The sequence below is a fragment of the Gadus morhua genome, unplaced genomic scaffold (genome assembly GCF_902167405.1).
Source record: "Gadus morhua unplaced genomic scaffold, gadMor3.0, whole genome shotgun sequence".
NCBI classification, from domain to species: domain Eukaryota; kingdom Metazoa; phylum Chordata; class Actinopteri; order Gadiformes; family Gadidae; genus Gadus; species Gadus morhua.
In genome coordinates this window covers 14,008-30,000 of record NW_021964058.1, presented here as the reverse complement: position 1 = coordinate 30,000, position 15,993 = coordinate 14,008, and the positions used below count along the sequence as shown (strand labels likewise).

General features: G+C 44.4%; 1 protein-coding gene across 7 annotated transcripts in view; it reads left to right on the top strand.

The window, feature by feature from the left end:
- The window catches only part of LOC115538981 (uncharacterized), a 4,724-nt gene extending 1,069 nt beyond the window's left edge, over window positions 1–3,655 (top strand). Inside the window, exons 2-8 of one of the 7 annotated variants that reach the window (XM_030350180.1) lie at window positions 721–817; window positions 1,033–1,149; window positions 1,224–1,340; window positions 1,917–2,033; window positions 2,108–2,224; window positions 2,409–2,525; window positions 3,606–3,655. In XM_030350180.1, coding sequence (XP_030206040.1) covers window positions 735–817; window positions 1,033–1,149; window positions 1,224–1,340; window positions 1,917–2,033; window positions 2,108–2,224; window positions 2,409–2,525; window positions 3,606–3,636 — 699 coding nt within the window. In that variant the 5' untranslated portion in view covers window positions 721–734 and the 3' untranslated portion in view covers window positions 3,637–3,655. Of the gene's footprint in view, window positions 1–720; window positions 818–1,032; window positions 1,150–1,223; window positions 1,341–1,509; window positions 1,532–1,725; window positions 1,843–1,916; window positions 2,034–2,107; window positions 2,225–2,408; window positions 2,526–3,389; window positions 3,562–3,605 lie in introns of those variants that run through there. The other 6 variants (XM_030350179.1, XM_030350178.1, XM_030350181.1 and 3 more) reach the window with 6 other exon arrangements.
- The last annotated feature ends 12,338 nt before the right edge of the window (window positions 3,656–15,993 follow it).

Here is a 15,993-nt window from a genome sequence, read left to right as displayed (position 1 = left end):
ACAATTAAAAATACGAACTTCATAGTAAATAAACCCACGTTTCCACTGCTCGATGCTGTGCTCATTCGTGTCGAATGAGCAAATCAAACAGGATTTTTTTGCAATCCTTCTGATTGAATATATGTACATTTATGACAAAATCGTGAGGACTAGGCTTGTGACACACACACACACACACACACACAAATGTGGCGCTCGCGCGGTAATAGCTCATTGGCGCCACCTAGTGATCATTATGTGCAAATGCACAGCCTCTCATTAAAATGACTTAGGGGTCATTTGACCCCTCGTGCGGCGCTAGGAGTAAGTAAAAATGGCCCGGCGTTTCTAGTGTTAAACATGAACGGTTGAGTACTCCAGCTCTAACCATATCATACCACCATCAAGGAGTTTAACACTATTAATTTAATTTAAGAAATAGAATAATAATAAAAAAGAAACACATTTTTTAAACTGGGGAGTCGGGACCCATTGAATTTCTCAGGGACCCACCCAACTCGCCACCTGTGGGTCCCGGGGACTCACTACATTGAAAACCTATCAACATCACTGCATCTGTACTGTAGTGAGGGCAGTGCGGTTATGTTGTGGGGTTCATATCGATGGTCAATGACGTCCATAATGCTTTAGTGTGAAACAGTCACAAAGATCTTCTCTCTCAATAAACAGCTAAAGTTCAAAAGGCAATTGAAGTGATGGATGAGTTTTCTTTGTGTCCAGGTCTGCAGTCTACTATGGATGAGGAGAGAGAAGAGGGGGGTCCTACCTCTAAGACCACTCTGTCTGGGAAACATGGCCGCCGGAGCAAAGCTAAGAGGTAAGAAGACGATCTCCCTGTTTGTGACTGCTGTCACTCTCAGAGCTCAGCAGTGATGCATCATGACTCCATCATTAGTCTGAGTAAAAGGTGTGTGTGTGTGTGTGTGTGTGTGTGTGTGTGTGTGTGTGTGTGTGTGTGTGTGTGTGTGTGTGTGTGTGTGTGTGTGTGTGTGTGTGTGTGTGTGTGTGTGTGTGTGTGTGTGTGTGTTGAAGCCCAGAGAAGCAGGAGAGAGCAGACTCCCCTGGACCCAGCTGTGTCTCCATGAAGAGTGGCTGGTCTATGGATCCACCTGTTAGTTTTAAAGATGGAAATCAGTCTATCAAGAAGAGGTGAGGATTTATCAGAGATCATAAAGATACAGCTTCCATCGAACGTCCATAAATCCTGGTTCTTGTTTTTCTAGAAGAGTCCAGCAGGAGAGAGCAGACTCCCCTGGACCCAGCTGTGTCTCCATGAAGAGTGGCTGGTCTATGGATGTACCTGTTAGTTTTAAAGATGGAAATCAGTCTATCAAGAAGAGGTGAGGATTTATCAGAGATCATAAAGATACAGCTTCCATCGAACGTCCACAAATCCTGGTTCTTGTTTTTCTAGAAGAGTCCAGCAGGAGAGAGCAGACTCCCCTGGACCCAGCTGTGTCTCCATGAAGAGTGACCGCTCTATGGATAGACCTGTTACCTTTAAAGATGGACGCCCCTCCAGAGAGGAGAGGTAGGGCTTCAAACAGACGATGAAAACAGACCACTTGGTTGTTTTCAGACTACTGATATCTACGTGTGTGTGTGTGTGTGTGTGTGTGTGTGTGTGTGTGTGTGTGTGTGTGTGTGTGTGTGTGTGTGTGTGTGTGTGTGTGTGTGTGTGTGTGTGTGTGTGTGTGTGTGTGTGTGTGTGTGTGTGTTTTGAAGCCCAGAGAAGCAGGAGAGAACAGACCCCCCTGGACCCAGCTGTGTCTCCATGAAGAGTGGCTGGTCTATGGATCCACCTGTTAGTTTTAAAGATGGAAATCAGTCTATCAAGAAGAGGTGAGGATTTATCAGAGATCATAAAGATACAGCTTCCATCGAACGTCCATAAATCCTGGTTCTTGTTTTTCTAGAAGAGTCCAGCAGGAGAGAGCAGACTCCCCTGGACCCAGCTGTGTCTCCATGAAGAGTGGCTGGTCTATGGATGTACCTGTTAGTTTTAAAGATGGAAATCAGTCTATCAAGAAGAGGTGAGGATTTATCAGAGATCATAAAGATACAGCTTCCATCGAACGTCCATAAATCCTGGTTCTTGTTTTTCTAGAAGAGTCCAGCAGGAGAGAGCAGACTCCCCTGGACCCAGCTGTGTCTCCATGAAGAGTTACCGCTCTATGGATAGACCTGTTACCTTTAAAGATGGACGCCCCTCCAGAGAGGAGAGGTAGGGCTTCAAACAGACGATGAAAACAGACCACTTGGTTGTTTTCAGACTACTGATATCTACGTGTGTGTGTGTGTGTGTGTGTGTGTGTGTGTGTGTGTGTGTGTGTGTGTGTGTGTGTGTGTGTGTGTGTGTGTGTGTGTGTGTGTGTGTGTGTGTGTGTGTGTGTGTGTGTGTGTTGTAGCCCAGAGCAGCAGCAGAGAACAGACCCCCCTGGACCCAGCTGTGTCTCCATGAAGAGTGACCACTCTATGGATGTACCATTGGTGTTTAAAGATGGACGTCCCTCCAGAGAGGAGAGGTAGGGGTTCAAACAGACGATGAAAACAGACCACTTGGTTGTTATCAGTCTCTACTGATACTGACATCTACAAGTCTGGCGAAATAGAATTGTGTGTGTGTGTTAGGGCTGTCAACGAATATTCGAAGTTCGAATATTCGTTCGAAATGTATCCAACAACGCGAATTCGAACGTGAAAATTAATATTCGAATGTGAAAAAACACTCCCGCGGTACAAGCGCCTCTATCTGCTTTGTGAATGAGCCTCTGTCTGTTCGCGATGTCCCTCATAATATTCGAATGTGAAAAAAACACTCCCGCGGTACAAGTGTAACAGACTAGTATTGTGAAGAGCGAATGTATTTTATCCCCTCGGGGTTTCCGTACTTGGATATAGGTATTCCAGCTCTCACGCTGTGACTGGGTGACTTCTGATATGTACTAAGTAAACGAGACTATTTTCCCTTCCACGCTTGTGTCATTCTTGTCATATAAATATCTAAGTGCCAACGCTCGGTTACACAAGCGCCTATCTGCTTTGTGAGTGAGCCTCTGTTTGTTCGCGATGTCCCTCATAATATTTGAATGTGAAAAAACACTCCCGCGGTACAAGCGCCTAACTGCTTTGTGAATGAGCCTCTGTCTGTTCGCGATGTCCCTCGTTTTAAAGTAAGGAAATGCCCAGCAGGAAGCCGCGGCCCACCAGCACTCTCAACGAGACGGCAAACATATTCAAAGTTCGAATATTCGTTCGAAATGTATCCAAAAACGCGATATTCGAATAGTTCGAATTCGTGATTTTTTTCCAAACGAACATTCGAATGTCATTTTTGAGCAATTTTGACAGCCCTAGTGTGTGTGTGTGTGTGTGTGTGTTCCCCAAAGACACCAGATGACGTCAAAGGTTACCAGTGCTCAGTCTCTGCAACATCAAACAGAGCTGATCAAGGTGGGTAAATGTCCACCGAGACGTTTGACTTCAGCTCTCCATGAACATTAGAAAGCATCTCTTGTCCAGCAGGACGTGAATCCAGGACAGATGCTTCTGATGTCCTCAGTGAGTTCAGAGTAAAGTTCTCCTTGATGATTGTTCTGTTCCAGAGGGCTGAGGAGAACGCACACGCTTTTCTAGACAAGGAGCTGAAGAAGCTCTGGAGGGATCTCTTCTCAGATTACCCACAATGCTCAGAGGGTCAGAGAGTGGAGGAGGAGGAGGTGGATGATAAGAAGGAGGAGCAGAGGAGGCGCGCCATAGAGGGAGTGGTGGACATCACAATCCTCTGCCTGATGGAGATGAACCAGGAGGAACTGGCCGACAAACTGTGGGGCGGTAAGAGGCTCTTATTTTGAAAACAGAGAAGAAATACACATTTTGATGAGCAGTAGGAGAATATTATTTGTTCTCTTCGGACTAAATTACATAATGTGAGACTTCAAACTTCAACGTGGAGACAATCTTTCCTCTTTGGTGTTAAATGGTTTGATCCAGTATGTAGGGTTGTTGTGGGGTTAAATGGTTAAAGAATGTTAAACATCATCATTACCAGCACCGAATCCCCGACCACATCAACCCCATTCTCGTCCAACTACACTGGCTCCCTGTCCAACACCGGACTGACCTTAAAACCCTTCTGCTCACCGACAAAGCCCCCCACAACGTGGCCCCCACTTATCTCCCCGACCTCCTCCAGGAGGACAGGCCCTGCCGCTCCCTTCGTCATCCTCTGCTGGTCTTCACCGTCCCGACCTCCCGCCTCAGCACCCTGGGTGCTAGTTCTCTCAGCACCGTGGGTGCTAGTTCTCTCAGCACCGTGGGTGCTAGGGCTCTCAGCACCGTGGGTGCCAGGGCGTGCTAGGGCTCTCAGCACCGTGGGTGCTAGGGCTCCCACTGGCCTTCTCGCTGTAATGACCCCCTACTGGGGGTTCCCCTCGTATCCCCGTTGGGCTACTGTTCTTACCCCCTCCTACCTGGGTCTCCTCACTGCTGTTCTTACCCCCTCCTACCTGGGTCTCCTCACTGCTGTTCTTACCCCCTCCTACCTGGGTCTCCTCACTGTTCTTACCCCCTCCTACCTGGGTCTCCTCACTGCTGTTCTTACCCCCTCCTACCTTGGTCTCCTCACTGCTGTTCTTACCCCCTCCTACCTGGGTCTCCTCACTGTTCTTACCCCCTCCTACCTGGGTCTCCTCACTGTTCTTACCCCCTACTACCTGGGTCTCCTCACTGCTGTTCTTACCCCCTCCTACCTGGGTCTCCTCACTGCTGTTCTTACCCCCTCCTACCTGGGTCTCCTCACTGCTGTTCTTACCCCCTCCTACCTGGGTCTCCTCACTGTTCTTACCCCCTCCTACCTGGGTCTCCTCACTGTTCTTACCCCCTCCTACCTGGGTCTCCTCACTGTTCTTACCCCCTCCTACCTGGGTCTCCTCACTGTTCTTACCCCCTCCTACCTGGGTCTCCTCACTGTTCTTACCCCCGCCTACCTGGGTCTCCTCACTGTTCTTACCCCCTCCTACCTGGGTCTCCTCACTGCTGTTCTTACCCCCTCCTACCTGGGTCTCCTCACTGTTCTTACCCCCCCCTACCTGGGTCTCCTCACTGCTGTTCTTACCCCCTCCTACCTGGGTCTCCTCACTGCTGTTCTTACCACCTCCTACATGGGTCTTATGTCTTGTTTTGATCATGCTGTTGGCGATGCAGCTCTTGCTGTTTTTGACCCTAGATTGTTTTATGAATTGTAAGGCGAACTTGGGTGTCATGAAAGGCGCCTTGAAATAAAATGTTATTCAATGTAATTATTAATATTATTATAATTATTAATAATAATATTAAACATAAGCTGCAGATCAACAGCAGAATAACTCAGTGGAAGAGATGCAACACTATCTTGTTATATCAGCATTTCATTTTACACTAATTCATTATCATTAGTATAATCATTAGACCAATCATATTGCTGTGGAAAAACGAAAAGTCCTGAACATTTTGACTCTGTAACATGCAGTCTGTCACAACCAGCTTTTCTGACCACAAGTAATGAAGCCACTAAATATCATGAAATTGATAATTCAACAGGAAATATTGACATGTTCCAACTGATGCCACCATCCACTAACTGATGTCTAATGTTTTTTTCTCATTTAGGAGCTGCTGCTGTCGAGTGCCAACATAAAATCAAGTCTCATTTGAAGAAAAAATTCTCGTGTGTGTTTGAGGGAATCGCTAAAGCAGGTCATTCAACGCCTCTGAATGAGTTCTACACAGAGATCTTCATCACAGAGAGAGGCAGTGGAGAGGTCAACAAGGAACATGAGGTCAGACGGATTGAAACCGCTTCCAGGAAACCAGCCAATGAAGGAACACCAATCAAATGTGCCGACCTCTTTAAACCCTTACCTGGACACGATCAACCAATCAGGACAATAATGACAACTGGAGTGGCCGGTATTGGTAAAACCATCTTAACACACAAGTTCATCCTGGACTGGGCTGAAAAACAAGCCAACCACGACATACACTTTACATTTCTCCTCACTTTCAGAGAGCTGAATTTACTGAAAGGAGAACAATTTAGCTTGGTGGAACTTCTTAATCGCTTCTTTATTGAGACCAAAGAAGCAGGAATCTGCAGATACGACCGGTTCCAAGTTGTCTTCATCTTGGATGGACTGGATGAGTGTCGACTTCCTCTGGACTTCCAGAACAACAAGATATGGAATGATGTCACAAAGTCCACCTCGGTGGACATGCTGCTGACAAACCTCATCAGGGGCCACCTGCTACCCTCTGCTTGCGTCTGGATAACCACACGCCCTGCGGCAGCCAATAAGATCCCTGCTCATTGTGTTGACATGGTGACAGAGGTGAGAGGGTTCACCGACCAACAGAAGGAGGACTACTTCAGGAAGAGATTCAAAGATGAGACGCTGGCCAGCACAATCATCACCCACGTCAAGAAATCACGAAGCCTCCACATCATGTGTCACATCCCAGTATTCTGTTGGATCACTGTTACAGTCCTGGAGGACTTCTTCAAAACATCCCAGATAGGAGAAGAGACGCCCAAGACCGTGACTCAGATGTACAGCCACTTCCTGAGGGTTCAGTCCATACAGGGGGACAGGAAGTATCGTTTGTTAACTGAAACAGACACAAACTGGACTGCACAGAGCAGGGAGATCATTGTTTCTCTGGGAAAACTGGCTTTTAACCAGCTGGAGAGTGGCAACCTGATCTTCTACGAGGCAGACCTGGTAAAGTGTGACATTGATATCAGAGCAGCCTCAGTGTACTCAGGAGTGTTCACCCAGATCTTTAAAGAGGAGTGTGGGCTGTACCAGGACAAGGTGTTCTGCTTTGTCCATCTGAGCCTCCAGGAGTTTCTGGCTGCTCTTTATGTCTTTTGGTCCTTCATCCACAATGGTGTCAATCTGCTCTCAGAAGAACCACCAACCTCCAGTGAAGATGAACTCCTCCTCTACCAGAGTGCTGTGGACAAGGCCTTACAGAGTGAGAACGGACACCTGGACTTGTTCCTCCGCTTCCTCCTGGGCCTCTCTCTAGAGACCAATCAGATTCTCCTACGAGGTCTGCTGGGACAGACAATAAGTAGCTCACAGACCAACAAGGGAACAGTGTCTTACATCAAGCATAAGTTAGATGGTAAGCTCTCTCCAGAGAGAATCATCAATCTGTTTCACTGTCTGAATGAGCTGAACGACCGTTCTCTAGTGGAGGAGATCCAACAGTCCCTCACATCAGGAAGTCTATTCAGAACGCATGTCTCTCCTGCTCAGTGGTCAGCTCTGGTCTTCATCTTACTGACATCAGAAGAGGAGCTGGACATGTTTGAACTGAAGAAATACAAAGCTTCAGAGGAGGGTCTTCTGATGCTGCTGCCAGTGATCAAAGCCTCCAAAAGATCACTGTAGGTTTACTTATAATAATGTATGACAATACACAACACAATATACCTGATAGTAGAATATATAAGTTACAACTAACAAAACATATCTGTAGGTTCACTAATAACATGTATTACAATAAACCCACTAACCCACTTTTCTAATAAAGATGGAAGACAATAACTTAATTACGTTAAAAGTAAAAGTTACGCAGATTATTAAATTAATATTTAAGGATCTAATGTAGTTCAATTAATAAAACATCTTATTAAAGCTTTTATAACTTTTTGCCAACAATGTTATAACTTATTACGTTATTGGCTGGTTATTACGTTATTGGCTTTGTATAAAAAATATTTAGAAAATGTAATAACTGAGCCAATAATGCAATAAATTAGGTATCTCTTTATTTTATTTTCAATTTCTGGAGAGAATTTGTCACACTTAACCTTATTATTGCATCTTGCATCAAACGCTTAAATATCTGACCTAACAGTTACCCCTCCACCCTCATACCCCCTCCAGAGGATGCCTTAAAGGACCAAAGAGTGAATTTGGATTTATACGTTACTCTTAGGGTTCTGTTATAATAATAGTAAGCAGCCAATAACGTAATAAGTTATAACATTATTGGCAAAAAGTTATAACGGTATTGGCTCAACAACTTTATTACATTGTTGGCAAGTTATTAAGTTATTGGCTTTATTACATTTACATTTTTATGTTATTGGCATTTATTACTTAATTTGCCACTATAACATTATTGGTTGCTACACACAGCCTCCATTAAGTTTAAAGTAAAAGATGTGGGTCATTCTAATCACAGTCCCTAACATATTGTGTTATGTGTGTGCAGGCTGAATGGCTGTCGTCTGTCAGGGAGATGCTGTGGAGCTCTGGCCTCAGTTCTCAGCTCCAACTCCTGTAGTCTGATAGAGCTGGACCTGAGTACCAATTATCTGAAGGATTCAGGAGTGAAGCTGCTCTCTGCTGGACTGGGGAGTCCACACTGTACACTGGAAACTCTCAGGTCAGTTTCACTCAATATCTCAAACAGTTACACCACAAGTTCTACATCAGGGGACATTGAGCAGATTTCCTGGACTGGGCTAAAGAACAAGCCAACCACGACATACACTTTACATTTCTCCTCACTTTCAGAGAGCTGAATTTACTGAAAGGGGAACAATTTAGCTTGGTGGAACTACTTCATCCAGGGCTCTACAGTGCGCCCATTTCACTCGCATTTGCGAGTGAATATTTCGGTGTGCGAACGAGAAAAACAAAACAGGAGCACGCGTGCGAGTGACTTCTCCACAGCGCACTATACTGTGCGTTCACATCAAACGCGAAGGGGCGAAACGATTCCATACAAAGCAGCGATTCCATTTGCATCACAACACTTTTGCCCGGCACTGGCGAGCGCGTTCACGTGGATTTCAGGTGGATTTGCAGCACGCCACTTTTGCTCGAGTTGAAACTTTGCCGCGACATTCGCGTGATGACAGCCAATCAGCGTTCAACAGCGTGGCCACTGAGTGACGTGTGTAACGTAACAGCCAATCAGTTTCCAACCTGCCAACCGTTCACTGCAGTGCAGTCCGGGGTGAACCGCAGCATGGAGGAGAAAGTGATTGTTGCCGTTTGCGACTCCCCGAGCTCTATATAGAATAGTATATAATATATTATAATTGTATTGTATATATAATATCACGGCCAAAAGCTCTGTGCGCCTCCGGATGGCCGTAGCACGGGGAGCGCTACGGGAGGGTTTAGCGGGTTTGTTTACCTACGTTGCTATGGTTACCAGTCTTGTGTGTCCCAACGGTTTATTAGGTATCTAAATCGCTGTCTAATCAATACTTCATTCACTGCCTTTTCCGTGGTCATTACAATATTATGAATAGACTGCGTGGAGAAAGTTAATGCTGTTACTGTAGTCGATAAAGTCTACAAATTCAACCCCCGACTGGTTGAAGGATTTCGGGTGGCTAGTTTATGATGCCAAGTCTGTACATTTTGTAAGGAAGCCCCATCGGCAATGGCAGGCTCCTCTCTGTTCATAACGGGGAACCCCAATCTGATACGCGATGCTGTGGTGAAACACATCGAGTCCACTAGGCATTCTCGCTGTCCCGATTTCTATATAAATCGAACCCAGTCCCAGCCCAATAACCCTGGTACGGTGGAAGCCGAAATTGGTGCTGTTTTGTGTAGCCTAAATGTCATCTCCCTATTTATTAGTCTTAATTTTGCTTTAGTAAATTGGTGCTGTTGGTGTGTGCAATTTCTGCAGGCTGATAAATGTTCTAAACAAAAACCTATTGTGCTCCTACATTTTTTAACTTGGGGGCACGAGTGCTCCTGAAAAAAAGTGAAAAATCCTCCATTAAGCTTAAAGTAAAAGATGTGGGTCATTCTAATCACAGTCCCTAACATATTGTGTTATGTGTGTGCAGGCTGAATGGCTGTCGTCTGTCAGAGAGATGCTGTGAAGCTCTGGCCTCAGTTCTCAGCTCCAACTCCTGTAGTCTGAGAGAGCTGGACGTGAGTTCCAACGATCTGCAGGATTCAGGAGTGAAGCTGCTCTCTGCTGGACTGGGGAGTCCACACTGTACACTGGAAACTCTCAGGTCAGTTTTACTCAATGGTCAAACAGTTACACCACAAGTTCCACATCAGAGGATGGTTATATAACTCATCTTATAACTCAGTTCCTGTGATGACCACATCCGTGATTTTGTATCATTGGAGATTTAACACCTTTTGATTAGGTGGATATTGCAATACATCCATATGCCTGCAATCTATCAATTATACCCCTGAATCCCAACAGCGTGGCCACTGAGTGACGTGTCTAACGTAACAGCCAATCAGTTTTCAACCTGCCAACCGTTCCCTGCAGTGCAGTCCGGGGTGAACCGCAGCATGGAGGGGAAAGTGATTGTTGCCGTTTGCGACTCCCCGAGCTCTATATAGAATAGTATATAATATATTATAATTGTATTGTATACATAATATCACGGCCAAAAGCTCTGTGCGCCTCCGGATGGCCGTAGCGCGGGGAGCGCTACGGGAGGGTATAGCGGGTTTGTTTACCTACGTTGCTATGGTTACCAGTCTTGTGTGTCCCAACGGTTTATTAGGTATCTAAATCGCTGTCTAATCATACTTCATTCACTGCCTTTTCCGTGGTCATTACAATATTATGAATAGACTGCGTGGAGAAAGTTAATGCTGTTACTGTAGTCGATAAAGTCTACAAATTCAACCTCCGACTGGTTGAAGGATTTCGGGTGGCTAGTTTATGATGCCAAGTCTGTACATTTTGTAAGGAAGCCCCATCGGCAATGGCAGGCTCCTCTCTGTTTATAACGGGGAACCCTAATCTGATACGCGATGCTGTGGTGAAACACATCGAGTCCACTAGGCATTCTCGCTGTCCCGATTTCTATATAAATCGAACCCAGTCCCAGCCCAATAACCCTGGTACGGTGGAAGCCGAAATTGGTGCTGTTTTGTGTAGCCTAAATGTCATCTCCCTATTTATTAGTCTTAATTTTGCTATAGTAAATTGGTGCTGTTGGTGTGTGCAATTTCTGCAAGCTGATAAATGTTATAAACAAAAACCTATTGTGCTCCTACATTTTTTAACTTGGGGGCACGAGTGCTCCTGAAAAAAAGTGAAAAATCCTCCATTAAGTTTAAAGTAAAAGATGTGGGTCATTCTAATCACAGTCCCTAACATATTGTGTTATGTGTGTGCAGGCTGAATGGCTGTAATCTGTCAGAGAGATGCTGTGAAGCTCTGGCCTCAGTTCTCAGCTCCAACTCCTCTAGTCTGAGAGAGCTGGACGTGAGTTCCAACGATCTGCAGGATTCAGGAGTGAAGCTGCTCTCTGCTGGACTGGGGAGTCCACACTGTACACTGGAAACTCTCAGGTCAGTTTTACTCAATGGTCAAACAGTTACACCACAAGTTCCACATCAGAGGACGGTTATATAACGCAGCTTATAACTCAGTACCTGTGATGACCACATCCGTGATTTTGTATCATTGGAGATTTAACACCTTTTGATTAGGTGGATATTGCAATACATCCATATGCCTGCAATCTATCAATTATACCCCTGAATCCCAACAGCGTGGCCACTGAGTGACGTGTGTAACGTAACAGCCGATCAGTTTTCAACCGGCCAACCGTTCCCTGCAGTGCAGTCCGTGGTGAACCGCAATATGGAGGAGACAGTGATTGTTGCCGTTTGCGACTCCCCGAGCTCTATATAGAATAGTATATAATATATTATAATTGTATTGTATATATAATATCACGGCCAAAAGCTCTGTGCGCCTCCGGATGGCCGTAGCGCGGGGAGCGCTACGGGAGGGTTTAGCGGGTTTGTTTACCTACGTTGCTATGGTTACCAGTAGGGGTGTGATGATACATCGATGTAGATCGATACATCGATTGATTGGCGAACGATCCAACTGCATTGATGCAACGGCCAAACATCGATGCATATCGCAGTATTACACCCCTTTATTATTATATCTCCTTTCGCGGGTGTTTGTGAAACTATTTCTGCGCAAAGCGCCAAGCCGCTCGTATCCATTCACCGGTTAAACGAGGCAACAGCGAGCACATGTGTGAGCGAGAGGATGTCTAGTTTCGGTTTGTGTTGCCAGATTGGGCATATGTCCCGTTTTTCCAGCCTAACGTGATTAAAAGTAGCCAAATCGGGCTGAAAAATGTGCCCAATCTGGCAACACGGACGGCGTATCTTATCAGCCAAGATGATTCCGAGGGATGTTTTGTTTTTAGAAGAAAACTATCCACACAGATAGGTTGGGAATGATCTACGTTCAAAATGAAAGATCATTACAGGCTCTTTAATTTAAGCCATAAAAAACCTTTGGCACTTAAATGCAATTATGTGGCACTTCATTATTTGTATTAAAAATTGATTTTTTTGTTTTAAATATCCGGAAGAGCAAAGAAATAAAATGATGAAATTATAATTAAGTTGATGTGAGTTGATGTGATTGTAAGAGGTTGTGTTAAATGGGCATATGATATCGTCTCATATCGATCGCATGCCCTGAATCGAAATCGTATCGCGGCAGACTTTTGATATCGGCAAATATCGTATCGTTGTCCAATGAATCGATATAATATCGTATCGTGATGAAACCAGAGATTTACACCCCTAGTTACCAGTCTTGTGTGTCCCAACGGTTTATTAGGTATCTAAATCGCTGTCTAATCATACTTCATTCACTGCCTTTTCCGTGGTCATTACAATATTATGAATAGACTGCGTGGAGAAAGTTAATGCTGTTACTGTAGTCGATAAAGTCTACATATTCATTCCCCGACTGGTTGAAGGATTTCGGGTGGCTAGTTTATGATGCCAAGTCTGTACATTTTGTAAGGAAGCCCCATCGGCAATGGCAGGCTCCTCTCTGTTTATAACGGGGAACCCTAATCTGATACGCGATGCTGTGGTGAAACACATCGAGTCCACTAGGCATTCTCGCTGTCCCGATTTCTATATAAATCGAACCCAGTCCCAGCCCAATAACCCTGGTACGGTGGAAGCCGAAATTGGTGCTGTTTTGTGTAGCCTAAATGTCATCTCCCTATTTATTAGTCTTAATTTTGCTTTAGTAAATTGGTGCTGTTGGTGTGTGCAATTTCTGCAGGCTGATAAATGTTCTAAACAAAAACCTATTGTGCTCCTACATTTTTTAACTTGGGGGCACGAGTGCTCCTGAAAAAAAGTGAAAAATCCTCCATTAAGTTTAAAGTAAAAGATGTGGGTCATTCTAATCACAGTCCCTAACATATTGTGTTATGTGTGTGCAGGCTGAATGGCTGTCATCTTTCAGAGAGATGCTGTGAAGCTCTGGCCTCAGTTCTCAGCTCCAACTCCTGTAGTCTGAGAGAGCTGGACGTGAGTTCCAACGATCTGCAGGATTCAGGAGTGAAGCTGCTCTCTGCTGGACTGGGGTGTCCACACTGTAGACTGGAAACTCTCAGGTCAGTTTTACTCAATGGTCAAACAGTTACACCACAAGTTCCACATCAGAGGACGGTTATATAACTCAGCTTATAACTCAGTACCTGTGATGACCACATCCGTGATTTTGTATCATTGGAGATTTAACACCTTTTTATTTGGTGGATTATGTAATGCATCCATATGCCTGCAACCTATCAATTATAAAAATAAAAATGAGCTCAGAATATAATTATATTGCCCCCCCACTGTCCCCCGTATACGGGACGGTGATAGTTTAGTGCAGGGGGTCTTTGGAGGGTGTTACCCCTAGTTGGACACCTCAGACCCCCTGAAAGCCTCAACAGAAACATTTTAGAGGGTCTCTGGAAAGATATAAAAAAAACGTGTTTTAAAGATTAATATATCCAGTGGGGGTGTGCACGGGTACACGTGTACATGTGTAACTGGTTAGTAAATCATAAGAATAACGACTGTCTTTAAACTGGCAGATAAAATTGCTGCATTTAAAGCCAAGCTTGATTAGTGGGGATAACGAGTGGACAGGGGAGTATTCGATATGTTCAAAACATTAGTGGGGATTTTGGGAGAGACTGAGGCAGGGCCCATTCTCTCGCAGCTGGTGCGCGATCACCTTGTTCGCTTTCAAATGAATTCGAACCTCACTTCTCATCCTCCAAAGTTCCAAGGCGAACAAATGAGTGGATCCGCAACCTATTTGTCAATGTCCCGAACCACTTGTCAGTGCAGGAGGAAGATCAATTGATCGAAACAGCAAATGATGGTGGTCTTAGAAGTGTGTTTGATCAAAACTAGGGATGTCCGATATTGGCTTTTTTGCCGTTATCCGATATGCGATATTGTCCAACTCTAAATTTTCGATTCCGATATCAGCCGATACCGATGTCGATATTTGGGTTATTTTTCCTCAAACCTAATTTAGGTAACATTACATATCTCCTGTTGTGGAATCAACACAACATGCTTAATGTTATTGTGATGCCCCACTGGATGCATTCTTGAATGCAACAAGGCTTTCCAAATGTTAACATTGTCTGTGCAAAATAAGAAAAATACTTCAACTTAATTTAAGGGAAAAGTGCCATGTTTATTTTTATTTTTTTAATGGTCTCAGACAACAGTTTGGATTACACTCTCCCTGAGATAATCTTGACAATGCCCACAACAAATAGGGCAAACTTGACTCCACAAATGATAAAACATTGTACCTGAACAACTATGTGCAACATAGCAGTATGTTTCTTTAACTAAAACTCAATAACCTTAATTGAATAAATGCACAAATATGAGTCAATTACAATGTGCACTGTACTGCACAATTTTGAAAACATTTATTTGAGCTATAAAAAAAATAAAAAAAAATAAAATAAAAAAAAATCGGTTTTAAGGCAAAAAAAATCCGATACCGATATTGACAGATATTAAATTTTTATGCTAATATCGGGCCGATAATATCGGACATCTCTAATCAAAACCAAAGCGGATTATCCCGAGATATCCATAAAAGCGCTGATAACGTTGCTTCCATTTCCCACCACGTACCTATGCAAGACCGGGTTTTCCGCAATGACTGCAACTAAAACAAAATTCTGCAATCGATTAGACATTACAAACACTGTCTTCCATCACCCCCAGATGGAACCTTCTTGTTGCAGGGAAACAAGCACAGGGCTCCCACTGATTAAAATGAATTGTAGCCTATTCTGTGGCCTCACAAACGCGCCAAACTGTGCATGTTTACACTTGATAGATGTTACTTCAAGTTTAGTTCAATATATTATTATACATTATTAGTTAATTTTTCAATTGTTCATGTTCACGTTCTTTTTTAAGAGTTTGTTACCTTCACTGTTCATTGTGCACTGTTCAACACTAGATGAAAATATCAACAAATTGGTAACCCCTGCGTAACATAACCCAACACCCCCCCCTCTGTGCGCAATCTGTTTTCGTGGGGCCCAAGTTGCCCGGGCCGCGGTGCCCGTGGTTCCCGGGCCATTCATTCATTCGTTCACGGGGCACGGCGGGAATCGCGCGAGTGCCGTGGTCAAGGATGACGGGAGACGAGGCCTCTCTCTCTCTCTCTCTCTCTCTCTGTCTCTGTCTCTGTCTCTGTCTCGTCTGTCTCTGTCTCTGTCTGTCGTCTCTGTGTCTCTGTCTCTCTAGTCTCTCTCTCGTCGCTCTGGAAGTTTAATTGGGTTTATTACAGTGATGGACAGTGCCGTTAGCCAATCAGAAGTGAGACATTTGCATGTCATGACTATTTTAATATTTTTTTCACCAAAACCGACTCAGAGGGCATTCATTGCTACTAGTGACCACCGCAAAATCAATGAAAAACGATGCATTAATAGCTTTAAGCAATATAACACGAGTGTGAGTGGGGTTGTTAGTTTATTAAAAATAAATGATAGGGGGGGGGGGGCAGAGGATCAGGGTAAGGTCAGGTTTGCTCCAAAAAGGTTGAGAACCACTGGTCTATAGCATATAACCGCGTTGTCTGATTACAGTTTAATTCATTTTTCCCAATTTACCAGCTCTC